The sequence below is a fragment of the Mixophyes fleayi genome, chromosome 8, assembly GCF_038048845.1.
Source record: "Mixophyes fleayi isolate aMixFle1 chromosome 8, aMixFle1.hap1, whole genome shotgun sequence".
In the NCBI taxonomy this organism is placed as follows: domain Eukaryota; kingdom Metazoa; phylum Chordata; class Amphibia; order Anura; family Limnodynastidae; genus Mixophyes; species Mixophyes fleayi.
Window position 1 is genome coordinate 123,648,805 of NC_134409.1, and position 15,245 is coordinate 123,664,049.

The following is a 15,245-nucleotide window of genomic DNA, read 5'->3' on the forward strand; positions in this document are numbered from 1 at the left end:
CAACAACGAGCAGACACTGTCCCAAGGATAGTACTCCCACCTCTGTGCAATCTTCTATAAGAGAGATGACGCAAAACATCTAGGGCTATATTTCCTAAACCGCAGGCATGTAAAAGTGGAGATGTTGTCTATAGCAACCAATCAGATTCTAGCTTTCATTTATTTAGTGCATTCTACAAAATGACAGCTAGAATCTGATTGGTTGCTATAGGCAACATCCCCACTTTTTCAAGCCCGCAGTTTAGTAAATACACCCCCTAGTCTGTGCAGATTATACAATGTGTTTCTTTTCCGTCGCTAAAACAATAATAGCTTTGCTTCAAAACCAGTCTTTCCACCTGTTTCTGCAGTAGCAGAGTGTAACTTTTAATTGCTTTATTTTAAAAAATAATCCGTTATAATTGCATTTCTTTTATTGTTGTTTTAAAAGCACCAACGATAAAACATTTTACTGAAGAGTAAACAGAAAAAAAAAAAGACAACAGGATTGTGGGTGACTGCATAACCTTGTTATCACAATTAAGTCCTTCTATTCAAGCTGACTAAACATGCTGAAGGATTATTGAAAAATACACTAGGCTATTGTTTGTTAGCCCCCCACAAGAACCATGAATCATAAAATGCCGTTTGAATCATACCAATGTTTACTGCAAAACCAGCAGTAATTGACTAAAGAAACAAGGTTCTATGGGGCTTGTACAAAATGTCAACTGCTCTTATGGGAGCAGTGAAGAAAACGCGTATGAAAGAATGTGAAGGAAATTTTCAGATGATTAATGACATTCAATTGATAAAACACTAATAAGGGTATATGTTGTACAAATAGGTAAAATGTGTCCCCTATCTCGTCATGTAGCTGTAAATTATCTACAGCAGTTTTGTCCTCATTATTATAGAGATAGTGTATAGTGGGAGGTCCGCAACCAGATGCTGTGGAACTACAAGTCCCAGAAAGCTAACAGCTGGAGAGCTACTGTTTATGCCTGATTTATACAAACACAACTTGTTGGTTTGAACAGTAATTTAGTCTAACCTGAAGAAAGGTTCATTTAAGCTTCTTTTTTTTTTTTCCGAAATAAATGTTCATTAAAACAGTTATAGGTCAAAGTTATTATTCAATATCATTAGAGCCACCATATTGATCGCTTTGTGGATAGGACATAAAATACTGTATTGCATATTGATTGCAAAGCAATAGCGCCCCAAGTGGCCAAATTATTGTGTGAGAATGGTAGATCGAATTTTTAACATTACTAAACAGGAACATTTAAATGAAATATCCCTCCGTAGCTGGGAAATCTGATCCCCAAAAGGACCACATATGTGGTGGATTTGGTCACGCACCTCTTGAGCACATATGCCACATATCTTAGCAGTTACGAATTGGGCTGAATGGCTGGGTCAAACACAGCAAGGTAGGATGCAGAGTTTCCTGTCCCGCTCAACCAGAGACACCATACATGGGCTGGTGTGAAACAATATTTTGCCCCTACTCATTCGATTAAGATCTTCTTTGGATTGTATTTACTTTGGACGGGATTGTCTCCTAAACCAGTGGATCCCAAACTTTCTCAGTTTGAGGCACCCTTAGGGTCTTCATAATGTTTTCAAGGCACCCCCCCAAGCCAAAATAATTACCAAGTTGCCCCCCCTTGCTTATCACCAGCCCTAGCCATGGCACCCCAGTGAGACTGCTACGGCACTCCAGGGAGCCGTGGCACCCAGTTTGGGAACCACTGTCCTAAACGTTAATACATGATAACAGGTCAGCACCATTGTTCCATGTCTGGTCAACTGCTAACCCTTCAGATGCTACCAGACATAGACACCTCTTACAGATGGACAACTTTGGGAATTCCAGAAACTGACAAGCCAACCGTAAGTGCTTATACTTAGTGTATAGCAGTCCTGGCCAACCCGGCCAACCCGTGGCTCTCCAGGTGTCATGAAATCACCAGAATGCTTTGCCATTAGCTAGCCAGCTAATAGCTTGCAGGGCATGCTGGGAGTTGTAGTTTCACAAGACACGGGTTGGCCAGGCTTGATGAATTGTATCTCCTATCACTTTATAATGTGCATGGGAACAAATTTCTTGCATTAAGCAGCCAAGTTACTAATAGAGTTCTGTGGAGAAGACATTTCAATTAATCATGATTGTATTTTAAGACTTATGAAGTCTTGTTTAAAGGGGACACATATTTTAGATGGTGTTTATTTACACATTATATATCCAACAGTTGTTCAACTAAACATACAATTTATTCTGCACTACGAATGTTACATGGTGACATCATTAGGACAACGAGTGCTAAAATGCTGCTTACTCTACAATGATAAAAGGAAATACCTGTAGAGATCTATAGACTCCAGTAACCCCACTGGACAGAAGAAAATAATAATTCAGTGAGTAGCATCATCATCATCAATTTATATAGCGCCACTGAATCCGCAGCTCTGTACAGAGAGCTCACTCACATCAGTCCCTGCCCCATCGGGGCTTACAGTCTAAACTCCCTAACATACACACAGACTAGGGTCAATTTGATAGCAGCCAATTAACCTACCAGTATGTTTTGGGGTTTTTTGGAGTGTGGGAGGAAACCGGAGCACCCGGAGGAAACCCACGCAAACACAGGGAGAACATACAAACTCCACACAGATAAGGCCATGGTTGGGAATTGAACTCATGACCCCAGTGCTGTGAGACAGAAGTGCTAACCACTTAGCCACCGTGCTGCCCTAGCATCCTATGAAAATATTAAAACTAAGGTTTCAAAATGATGTCCCTTTTAATCTGCCTTGGTCAACCAGTGGCACTCCAAGAATCACCTGTCAGAGCATGCTGGGACTTGTAGTTTCACAACACATAGAGAGCCACAGGACGGCCAGGCCTGCTTTAAACAATATAGCAAGAACAAAACACTCACTAAATGCTGAAGCACTACAAGTGCCAGCAGGAGCCTATGTTATCAATAATTATGTTTAAAAGTAACAATCCGCCTGATTCTTAATACATACAAACATTAGCAACTCTGCTGATGGGCGCTATTATGTACATGAAGTCTATTCACCACTGGACAAGCCACATGAACTGAATGAAGTCATTTCTCCCTTATATTTTCAATAAGCAGTCAGTGATTCTCTCTGCTGCTGTTCCGGGAAAGCAGAGATTTATAGCACCACATGACATAACAGTGGAGAACAGAGATGTGTTACATTCAGTAACTACTGGTTTCTGTAGTGGATACAGCAACCAGAAAAACAAGGCGTTTCAGAGCTGAAAGCTAAAGATAATAAACTGCAGACACCGCCACATGACATCTTTGCAGGCTGTGCACTTACCACTGCTATGTAGCCACTGTGTTATCCGTCACTGGGTCTCATTTCTGATAACTTGCTGCACAGGTAACGGAGCAGAAACCTACAGCAACCAAACTAAGCGTTTTAAGCTGCGTTTGACTACTGGCTGAACACCTTTGGGGACAACTTGTGGACAATCCGATCATTGAAATGTTCACAGCAACACAGTATTTCAGGTGACAAGCGCTGTTCTTGTTGTAGACAGTTATGTGTCCACTTATCAACGTGTTACCGAATCCAGGGCTGTAGCAGTGTGATGCGGGTAATGGAGAAAAGATAGTTGATAGTGGAAAGAGCAGGGTCTCCTCTACAGCACAGAGTAGTGATGTGAAGCTCATGTCAAATGGATGCAGGAAGACTGTGTGTCAAAGGCTCCTCTATAAGAAACATTTACACATCCCACTTGTTTTACTAAGGTTTAGAAAATAAAAGCTTATATGAAGTCTTAAAAGTGCTGGCTGTCTTCCCCAACCCCTCCTTACACCCATGGGAGTTTTCTTCCTACAGTTGGCCTGGTCCAAAAAACATTTAAGCAAGCTGTGCTAATTGCTGCACACTCAACACATCAACTCCCTCCCATGTCTAACATCTTGTCGGGAAATTCTTGAAGACAGTGAGAAGGCAAAGGATCAAGTTCTTCTGCCAGTTAAAATGCAGCCATCTACGCAAGTGATTGAGGTGCCACCAAATAATTTATAAATGCATTGATTGATTTAACAGCAGCGTCTCCATTGAGTAGAATATTACTTCAATGGAAGCTTTTGGATGCCTGGCAGATTATAGGGACCATAATAGCCCAAGAGTTAATGCGATATTAATATTTCATAAAACGTCTGTAGAAAATCCGAGGACCTAGACACAACAGCCCAGTGATCGAGACATCCATTACTTAATCCTGTGCTGCTTTCTTTAGAAGGACTGTTTGAAACATACACAGGGATAATAAGGTCCAGCTCTATGAGATTATATGCAGTGGGGCAACCTCTGATTACCCTGAGCCGGAAAGGACATGGGGACCAGTAGGGCATCTAAGTCTTCACACTAGGATCCCGGATTTAGAGGGTATGACACTAAGGGGTATATTTACTAAACTGCGGGTTTGAAAAAGTGGAGGTGCTACCTATAGCAACCAATGAGAATGTACTAAATAAATGACAGCTATAATCTGCTTGGTTGCTATAGGCAACAACTCCACTTTTTCAAACCCGCAGTTTAGTAAATATACCCCTAAGTGCTTAATACTGATAGGAAGTCCAGGCTAGTGATTCCTTCACCAACAGACCAGGACATAAGTAGAAGACAGACATCGCCACTTTCCATGAACTTAACCAAGACTACTACACCTGCTTGAGGTAAGTAGCACCCATTACTCAAACGGCCAAAGTAACGCTTTCCTTCCATTTTATTTTGATCCAGGGAAAAATGTGTCATACTCCCCTGTACAAACTCATTACGTCTTACACTGGACTACACTCCTCACTTTAGGGTAGGCATCATCACCATTTATTTATATAGCACCACTAATTCCGCAGCGCTGTACAGAGAACTCACTCACATCAGTCCCTGCCCCATTGGGGCTTACAGTCTAAATTCCCTAATATACACACAGACTAGGGTCAATTTGTTAGCAGCCAATTAACCTACCAGTATGTTTTTTGGAGTGTGGGAGGAAATCGGAGCACCCGGAGGAAACCCACTCAAACACGGGGAGAACATACAAACTCCTCACGGATAAAGCCATGGTCGGGAATTGAACTCATGACCCCAGTGCTGTAAGGCAGAAGTGCTAACCACTTAGCCATAACAGAACCACTATCGGAACAGAATGACTTCATCCAATGGGGCTCATCTCTGCAACTCAACTCCTGAAGTTAAAGGTGAGTAGGACCCCACTGGGGTACAGACACAGACAGGCACACCTACGCTTATAACCTAGAGCTGGCAGGCAATTAATAGGAATGTTCCTTGTCACATCTGTATATAGAGAGCAGATAGATTATTATACTACCTTCTAAAGAGCACCAGTCATCCACACGCAAATGGATGCTGCCATTGTGTGGACTAAATGAAGTCCATCAAGTTACTAGGATATAATACCTCCTCAATATGTGCCAATGAAGTGCCAGAGTGACCTCTGTCCACAAAACAACCTCCTGTACTGAGTGAGGGGTAACAGGACAAGTGCAGTGTAAGGTAAGCACTGCTTGTAAAAAGGGCAAATCTAAAATACAGAAAAAAGAAAAGGGCAATCTTTCCAAACAAACTACATAAAACTCATCTATGTTGACAAATATTTCTACATCTTTGTTCTCAGTCTGATGGGAAATAAAATAAAATAAAAACGGAGAAAAATCAGTTGACTTTATTTTTTCCAGAACACTGCACTGCAATATCATTGTGAATGATTTCTTTGAGAATAATTTTGCATCTAAATCATCTGTCAACGAGAACAGGGCAAGGTCTGTTTTGAGAACTGTCTTTCTGACGAGTGCAAAAGAAAGAAAAATCAGATTTTTTGGAGACAACAAGCATGGAAAATTCTAGGGTGTCAAATCACAGAACGTGTCAAAAATGATTCAAGACCATCTTTGTTTGATACGGATTCTTTTTTTTTTTATGGGAATGAATTGCTAATTTATTTTGAGAGTTTCTACCAAGCGCAGTTCTCCAATTAGTTTAGAAATGTGAGAGGTGATGAGTTTGTCGCAAGTCCATAAACTTTTTTTTGCTAGTTACAAAAAAGCAATGTTTGAAATGGGGTATATTGGCCTTGTAGACGATTTATTCTGCCAGAATTTAAATTGTTCATGGGAAGAGTGTCTTTACTAAAATGTATACTGCTATAAAATCAAATATGTTTAAAGAGGATATATTTTAGTTTTCTAGCACATACAGGGGCATATTCAATTGCTCCGAATCCCCGCAGCGTTAAAACTATTACCTTTATTACGGTAATAGTAAGCTGGATTTCAGCTCGCGGCTCAGGAAGCTGTGAGCTGAAATCCAGCGAGAAAACTACCGTAATAACGGTAATAGTGCGCGCTCCGCGAGATTTTTGGCGTTTCCGCCAACAATTGAATATGCCCCACAGAATGCTAACACGACTTAAATAATAAGACATAACAAATATTTTTTCACTCTTCAATTAGGGATGATGAGAACTTTCTTCGTGATCTGATGATGTTATGTAGATGAAGAGGGACACAGTTTATGTATATTTTAGGTTCATTTGGTGAAAATTGAGGGCTAGGGGGGTGGCATTTTTGTTTCTCGCCCCAGGCACTAAAATTTTAAGTTACAGCTCTGATAAACACGGATTGCTCAAATGAAGAAGGAAAGAGACAGGGAAGTTAACCAAGGGAGTGAAGGGGAAGACCGGCAGTGGTGGATTATGGTAATAGCGGATGTGACGACAGCCTGGGGCACATGGTTCTGGTCCCATCTGATCCGAATTAGAAATTGAGGGTCTGAGTCATTAAGGAAAGCAAAGCAGCCGGGCAGCACACTGTCCCTGCCTGTCACTGCCGAACGGACAGGCAGGGACAGGCTGTGGACCTGCACAGCAGTTCCAATAAACTGCTGTTCCTGTGAAAAAAAAACCTGACTTAGCACTTCGTCTTCATAATGCGATCCTGGGTGGCTTCATCGTTCCTCTCTTCAGTCCCTGTACGCATGCGCCGATTGATAACTCGGGCATGCGCACAGGCATCCAAACAGCACTGACCAAAGGACCTGGGTCATGTGACAGGGCTGTGCATGCGCCGTAAAGCTCTGCTCTTCGAATCACGTCATTTAGGCTAGGCAGTTGCGGAATGCGGGAGACTTGCCTGCTCTCCCGGGAGTCCGCAATTAATGGCAAATATTCCTTAAACCTAGACTGTGCCCACGTGTTTTAGGGCATACTCAATGTTCTATTAAGTAACAAAGTGTCTCCTTTTAGACACTTTTTTTTTTTACTTTGCCAAAAAGTACCAATCGCCTACTGCTTTCACCTTATTCACTTGTCTGCTCGTAGGTCCCCAAAACATTACTCATTCTGATAATGCTGCACAATGGAATTAAGAGAGATGCCTCAGCCAATTAAAACACATGAGCATATGATGTAACACACTGCTTTTTGCACTAAATCCTACTGGAGATGTTTCTTCTGAGCCGATGGCCATCCCATCAGTCACACCCAATGCAAGAAACCATTGCTTAGGTTTTAATACAAATCCCACGTGCAGCGGTCTCAGCTATTGACTCATCTAGCATTGCGCTATTTGAGAAGGTGACTCAGATAAATACAGATATTGAAATAATACCTGGCCCTAGTTGGCGTATCTTATGGACAATACAAGCCGCCCATATCAGGTCTTCTGGTCGGAGATTCCGATACATGTCTTCATCTTCCTGGAATCCCTTCACCAAACACTTCCAGGAATGAATGCTAATCATGTTTTAGTAATATGATAACTGAACCATCTACCAATCTGAGAATCGCTAAAAAGAAGAGCACTTAGTGTTGATTTCAGTAAAGTTCCGAGCGACAAATAAGAATACGCGGACTGACATTCTGGAGATGTATTTCACAACATTCTGTTGGGTGGTAATTGCTGTCACAGTTTTAGAGAACCAGCACCAGACAAACTTTATCTTCTTTCTGCAGAAACCAGATAAGAATTTGCAAAGAAGAGAACAGGTTGATATACTTATCAACGGGGAAAGTCTCTGATGGAACAGACGTATACTTCACGCTACGAAAGCTTTTCTAAAATATGATTTTAAGCCATTTACAGCTTAGGTCAGTGGATCCCAAACTTTCTCAGTTCTAGGGTCTCAATTTTTTCAAGGCACCCCTAAGCCAAAATAATTACCAAGTAGTCCCCCAACTTGCTTACCACTGACCCTGGCAGCAACACCCCTGTGAGATCGCTGTGGGGCCCCAGGGAGCCACGGCACACAGTTTGGGAACCACAGGCTTAGTCTACACAGGAGGTGTATGGTATATAATGGCTACAGGGACAGACAGGAGACGAGCCCACACTGACTTTCTTAGCTGGTATCTTAGCACAATATTGTTGGTTATGATGCAATGTAAGCACAAAACTGGTGAATAGCACATACTGTACGTGAGCAGGGCTCAAGGCTACATATCTGAAATGATTCATTATTGTGTTAGCTGAGCCCTACGAGCTGAATCACATGGCATTGCTTTATGGCGACCGTGGAGAGCTGATCGGCTATAGATCAGAGACATGCTGAGTCCTAGTGTAGGTCAAGTGGTTGGTACACTCGTCAAGGACAAAGGACACACGCACAGCAATAGTTATTTCCAACTCACCAAATGTAACAAAAATGCATTTCTCCCATTTAAAAGCTAAATCAAAATCAAAGGCTGATTGGATGTTTCCATACTGAATTATGGGGATACAGCAGATTGATTTTAGGCAAACAGAGAAACTGTATTTAACAAATATGATGCGTTTACTATTAATTTTTTTTTCTCACTCCGCCCACTTCTGTGACAGCATGTGAACAGATGTGGTCCTTGTCTGTGTGGAGTTTGTATGTTCTCCCCGTGTTTGCGTGGGTTTCCTCCGGGTGCTCCGGTTTCCTCCCACACTCCAAAAAACATACTGGTAGGTTAATTGGCTGCTATCAAACTGACCCTAGTTCTGTGTGTGTGTGTGTGTGTGTGTGTGTGTGTTAGGAAATTTAGACTGTAAGCTCCAATGGGGCAGGGACTGATGTGAGTGAGTTCTCTGTACAGCGCTGCGGAATTAGTGGCCGCTATATAAATAAATGGTGTTGATGATGATGTGGTGATAACACGGTCATCTAGCCACACCCATTAACATGACATCAACCAATGAGGGTAGGTGCACACTTTCTTGTAGGCAAATCACTGCTGCAAGAATAGTACATATCCTAATCAAGTTTATTATTATAATCAATTCACATGATAAAAGCAATGTATTGTAGAGTTTTATAGACGGATAAAACAAGAGCACAGAGTTTTGTTCCAAAGTTACGTACTGACACATTTACTGACATTTTCCATAATAATTTAGCCACATGGGGCTAGATTTACTAAACTGCGGGTTTGGAAAAGTGGAAATGTTGCTTATAGCAACCAATCAGATTATAGCTGTCATTTATTTAGTGCATTCTACAAAATGACAGCTAGAATCTGATTGGTTGCTATAGGCAACATCTCCACTTTTTCAAACCCGCAGTTTAGTAAATATACTCCTTGGACTGTGTTACATTGGAGTCTACAGGATTCCATTGGTGTCTATGGGGCAGGATTTATCAAACCTTCTAAAAAGGAAAGGAGGAGGTGATGCCCATAGCAACCAATCAGATTCTAGCTATCATTTTCTAAAATGTACTAGATAAATGATAGCTAGAATCTGATTGGCTGCTATGGGCAACACCTCTATGACTGAAATCTCATGCTTATGTAAGAAGTAGGACATCCCCAATCATAATAATTAATGCAAACCTACAGATGAATCCTTTTTGTCTGTGCAAAATGACACATTACCAATATATTTTAATAAACATTCAGTAGATATATAGCAAAAAAAGAAATCTACTTATGCAAATGTTCTATTTTCCCTTAAAAACTATATTTCATATACCAATGAGGCTTTTTTCCCCTCATAAAATACGAATAAAACTAATTATCATATATTGAAGCTGGTACCATTTGTGTAAAATCTGCTATTTAACAATCAAAGCCTAGAGAGGAGTTTTGATGAGTGCGGGTATGGGGTACTGTTTCACTACTGCTCAGTGCAACATGCTGGTGGTATAAAAAGGACAGCACCCAGCTGGATGCCCCCAACACTGTCACTCTCATGTGGAGAATCAGCAGCTGAGCAGTGATAAATCACCACAGATTTAAGAGGGGATGGAAACAGCATGTAACACAGTAGTCTGTACACTTAGTGTCTACTGCAAAATACATCAAATGGGAGAGAGATTCTCTTTATGAATACATTGCTGAGGATTTTATCTTGAAACAGTGGATTACACTACATGCAACCCCTTAAAGTGAAACTTAGTCTAAAACAAAGCTTTGTATGTAATATTCACAACTATGTACAGTTGTATGCAAATATCACTTGCAGCGTCTAGACCGGGTATCCATTATCTACTCGCAGCGGAGGTAGCTATTTTGTGGGTGGAAGCGATATTCAGTAGTCTGCAATTCACTAGTCACTATTGTGATGTCACTAGTTTCTAGTCATGTGATCAGCTCAACATTGGTTCGGCTAAGAAAACGTCAGTCTATACTCTATACAGTGTGTAGGTGACATGAACACTATAAACTGTTATTATGCTAAAAAAAATTATATGTCCTTTTCTGGTATTCTTGTTGGGTAAAAGAAAAAAGGTACCATTCAAACTGTATTGCATGGCGAGGCAAAGCAAATATTCTACCATTTTATTGTAAGAATTTGGCCAAGGGTGGTTTTGGATAAAACGTGGTACCCATCCATCCTGAAATAGCTTTACGTGGTACTGTTCTGCTTCAAACTTCTCCAGGGCCTGATGCCTGGAGTAAGCAGTAACTGGAGGTTACTCAAATTTCTAATATGTGGCTGATAGGGGGGGGTCCAGTAAAAACAAAAATGTATATTGGGGACTGGAGTTCTCCATTAATGTAATTTAGCCATGGGCTGTGATGGTGATTTCATTAGTTAACCTAGGTGACAGCCTTTGTCCCCCCCTGATGCTTTGCAAAGACTGAACATCCGTGACTTCTGCCAGAAATAGTTCCTTTACCCACGAAATACATTTTCATAAAGATTTATCTTAAGCATAGTAAGCTCTATTTGGTGTGTTAAGACATGAAATAATACACACCTTGTATCAAGGTAAGGGGCTTACTGATTCTAACTCAAATGTGAGGAATTTAGTAAAGGACAAGAGCTATTGAACATCGGAGGACAGACACATCTCACAGTACATCCGTGTCATCGAACACCAACAACGAACTGTACATCAAACCAAGAGAGGTACGACCACAAATCATATCATCCATGTGGGCAGGGTTGGACAAAAAAGATAGTCAAAACTAGGAGAAGGCAGGTTTTGGTGTCAGAAGTAATTTTATAGACGTGGGGCCTGATTCGTTAAGGATCTTAACTTAAGAAACTTCTTATTTAAGTCTCCTGGACAAAACCATGTAACAATGCAAGGGGTGCAAATTAGTATTCTGTTTTGCACATAAGTTAAATACTGACTGTTTTTTCATGTAACACACAAATACTTGATAGCTTATTTGTACACTGAAATTTAAAGTTGATATTTGTGTGCTACATGAAAAAACAGTCAGTATTTAACTTACGTGCAAAACAGAATACTAATTTGCACCCCTTGCATTGTAACATGGTTTTGTCCAGGAGACTTAAATAAGAAGTTTCTTAAGTTAAGATCCTTAATGAATCAGGCCCGTGTTGACCACCTGGCTACTGAATTTGTCCAGCTCTTCATTTGGGATTATAAAAGGTACAGCAGCTATAGGTCAAAGGCCATACAAACAAGGTCTCAAACACGAGTACAATGATCTGAGGCTTCAAGACAGCAAAACGTAACCTCCTATGTCTGGGCAGCCTATAAATAAATACCGCTTGCTGTTAAGCGGAGGTCCCTAATCTACATAAGTGAACAGATTTACAATCTCCATTTTCCTGCCCCATTACTCTCAATGCTGGAGAATCATTTTCGACTTTAGCACCTGAACCAATTAACCACTAATGTTTCATTTCAATTCAGTCAATATTCAAAAGACCGGCAATATAGTGAAAAGCATTTTCAACATACCTGCCAAATGGCAGAATGGCCTGATAGAGAACTGAAAGCTTGCATTTAGTCATAGCATTTAATTAAACGCTGTGTCTGAGGTCATAAACAAACTTCTCTTGCAGTGTTTGGCACATTAAGAGGTAAAGTAGTATATTGGCAGCGTTATGTGTTGGGTCTGGGCTCATCGCCCTGACCGTGGCAACAGAGCTTTTCGGGTGAATCTGACTGAGACGGACATAATGCTTAGTATATTATATGGGGGCGAATTCTGAAAATAACTTGTGTGGGGTGGAACATTATCTGACAATTATTTATATAGTTACAACATTATTAACTAACACATCTTAAGTACCGGATGTGTTTATACTTACTTATATCCAGAATATGTTCTAACCTCCTCTTAAGGCAAAAACTGCTTAAGAAGGTGAAGATTCTCTATCTTACATCATTGTGAAACAAGTAAACGCCACAACTAGCTAACGCCCAAGTTAACAAACGCTGATTGATGTATTCACACCAAGAAGCATATCAAGTCCAAGAAAATTTTAACTGACATGCTATGCTTTGCATTATAACCCTTTTGCCCTGGATCAAATCCACTTAGGACATTCATCACTGCCATACTTCATATGTGGATATTTTAATTTAATGGTTTAGTTTTCCTTTAAATGCTCCTGTGTGCCCATATGAAATGTTGGAAGATATGCCTTAGGTTGCTGTAGTGAATTCAAATCCCACCATAAATGGTACATATAATTAAATTGTTTTTAGACGATTATTACATTGTAAAAATGGTGTCAATTGTGAGTTCTCCTGGTTAAAAAAAGGGGATCTAATAAGACTTAATTCTGTGTTTTCTTTAAATCAATGGCAAGGAAGAATGAGGAATAAAGATACTGTACAGGGAATTAAGACACTCAGTCCGGCTGGAGACAATCCTGTATTTCGGCAGTTGACCAAGTTCAGGTCAGACATTCATCTACTTACTGTAAATTCAGTCATATTATACAGTACTAATAGAACAGAATGCAGAAATAAAACAAGCATTAAGAATAAGTATTCTCATATAAGTATCTACAAAGTAAAGAGGCAAATGTACCACGTTATAGTGAAAATACCTCTATTATGTATATTGTAGTAAGGCATTTGCTTTTTTTTTTTATTTATTTTTTTAAAGCAATCATAATCATTTGCAGAGGCCAGACTGCAGATGGGTCGGGCGAGTACCTCCAATAATTTGAGGTTATTGGCTGAACCAATTTCCCAAACGGATCATCCCTAATCTCACTGGACTGAACTTTGACCGGTTAGGATGGGGCTACACACAGTGCAATAGTGGGCAAATTTGGTAAAAAAAAAACGAACACTAAAACTGTTTTTTCAACATTGTATAGTACGGATGATGAAGCCTTCAATTCTATAAATTCTTAGATGCATATGATGTCAGACACTACAATTTTAGAAATTCTAGGACACATTCATCATGGAGCTATTTTGGGTTTCCCAAAACATCCGTGCTGCTGCTCCCCACTTATGGGATTCCCCATCACGCCCAATCAGGCTTTCCCACGGCCCTTAAACCCATCTCGTTTTTAGAGCTTACCTTATCCCTGATAACACTATTCACTAATATAGTCTAATACACCCTCACAACTGTCCTAATCTCCACTCTACGCCACACTCGTTGTTTTACCTGTGCCCTCTAATAACAACATGGCGACAATACCTTGAAACATAACTTCTCTATGATCCTTACCTCCTCTTTGCACCAACAGTGTAACTTCACTCCCCTTAGGACATTCGATCAGTAAATCCACAACTTGATTATGTGTAAGAGTCTGAACGTTCTTCTTATTCACCTCCACAATGAGATCACCTTCCTTCAGGCCACGGCACCGAGGGCTATCTACAATCTGCTTCACTCTCTGGCCTCCACCACCAGGACTATCTGCTATGGTGAAGCCAAATCCCATCGGCCCTTTTACTATATGCACCGTGATCAGTTCAGGTTGCGTTGCTATCGAAGAAGCCAACGAGACAGTGTCATTAGGGTAACCATGGGAACCATTTGAAGAAATGTCCACGGGGCTGCTAGGCCTTGGCTCTTTTAAATTATTGGCTTTTCTAGTTTTACTGCTGTTGCTAGATGGGGAGTCGTAATTTTCTTGTCCGTTGACGATGATGGGATCTTTATCCAAAATGGCCACAGACGTCACCAGGCTTGTGTTGGGATCGTCCGGATCGAAAGGAAGCGGGTAACCTCGGCAGAGTTCAAGGTCAACGCTTTCGCCGATTGGTATAGACTGGAAGATCTTCACAACTTGAGCGTGGGTATATCCAAGCACACAGGTCTCGTTTACGCTGACGATGACATCGCCTGCGGCAGAGAAAACCACAAGAGTACAGTGAAACGTCATTTCAAAACAATTTTTACTAAATTGACTTCTTTAAAAACAAAATAAAACACATTTATAGTCACCGTGAAGCTGCTCAAGTGGCTCCTAAATAGTTTAAAAACCTCTCTGCAGCTCCTAAATTACGGTCACATAATTAAATAATGTATATGTTAAGATTTGTTATAATTACCAATGATGAAAATGTTTTTTTTCTCGACTTTTCAGTTAAAGTGGTTGTCCCAAAGTGAACCACCTCCCTGTATAAATAAGTGCCCTGCAGGTGTGGCATTTTAGCGGGTACTAACTCTGGTACCTAAGAAGAGCAACAGGATTGTGCTGTACTAGATCAGGAACAGCTGGATAAGACTGGATGGGTGATCAGATCTGTCAAAATGATAGGGCTGGGGAGTGAAAGTGGCATATGATTGGACGGGAGCCTTGGCCATCCAATCAGGAGTTGCATTCTGTACCTAGCTGACTGAATCTCTAGCACAGCTACAGTCATCTGCCTTTACTCGTCCTGCTCTGAAAAAGGGCAATTCCAAAGTAGACAGATCCTTTGTGTGCTATAAATAAATAATTGATCTAATATGGCGCTTCACTAGGTTTGAAAAAGACTCTCATTTGAGTCAAAACGTGTTGGATGGATAGGTGTGAGCGGGACCTCTGTACATTGTGGATTGGTTTACA

General features: G+C 40.7%; 1 protein-coding gene across 21 annotated transcripts in view; it reads right to left on the minus strand.

Annotated features, from left to right (window-relative positions):
- The window catches only part of MAGI1 (membrane associated guanylate kinase, WW and PDZ domain containing 1), a 364,494-nt gene that overhangs the window by 45,554 nt on the left and 303,695 nt on the right, over positions 1–15,245 (minus strand). For all 21 annotated transcript variants that reach the window (XM_075183397.1, XM_075183396.1, XM_075183389.1 and 18 more), the window contains one exon: positions 13,916–14,536. In XM_075183397.1, coding sequence (XP_075039498.1) covers positions 13,916–14,536 — 621 coding nt within the window. The remainder of the gene's footprint in view (positions 1–13,915; positions 14,537–15,245) is intronic.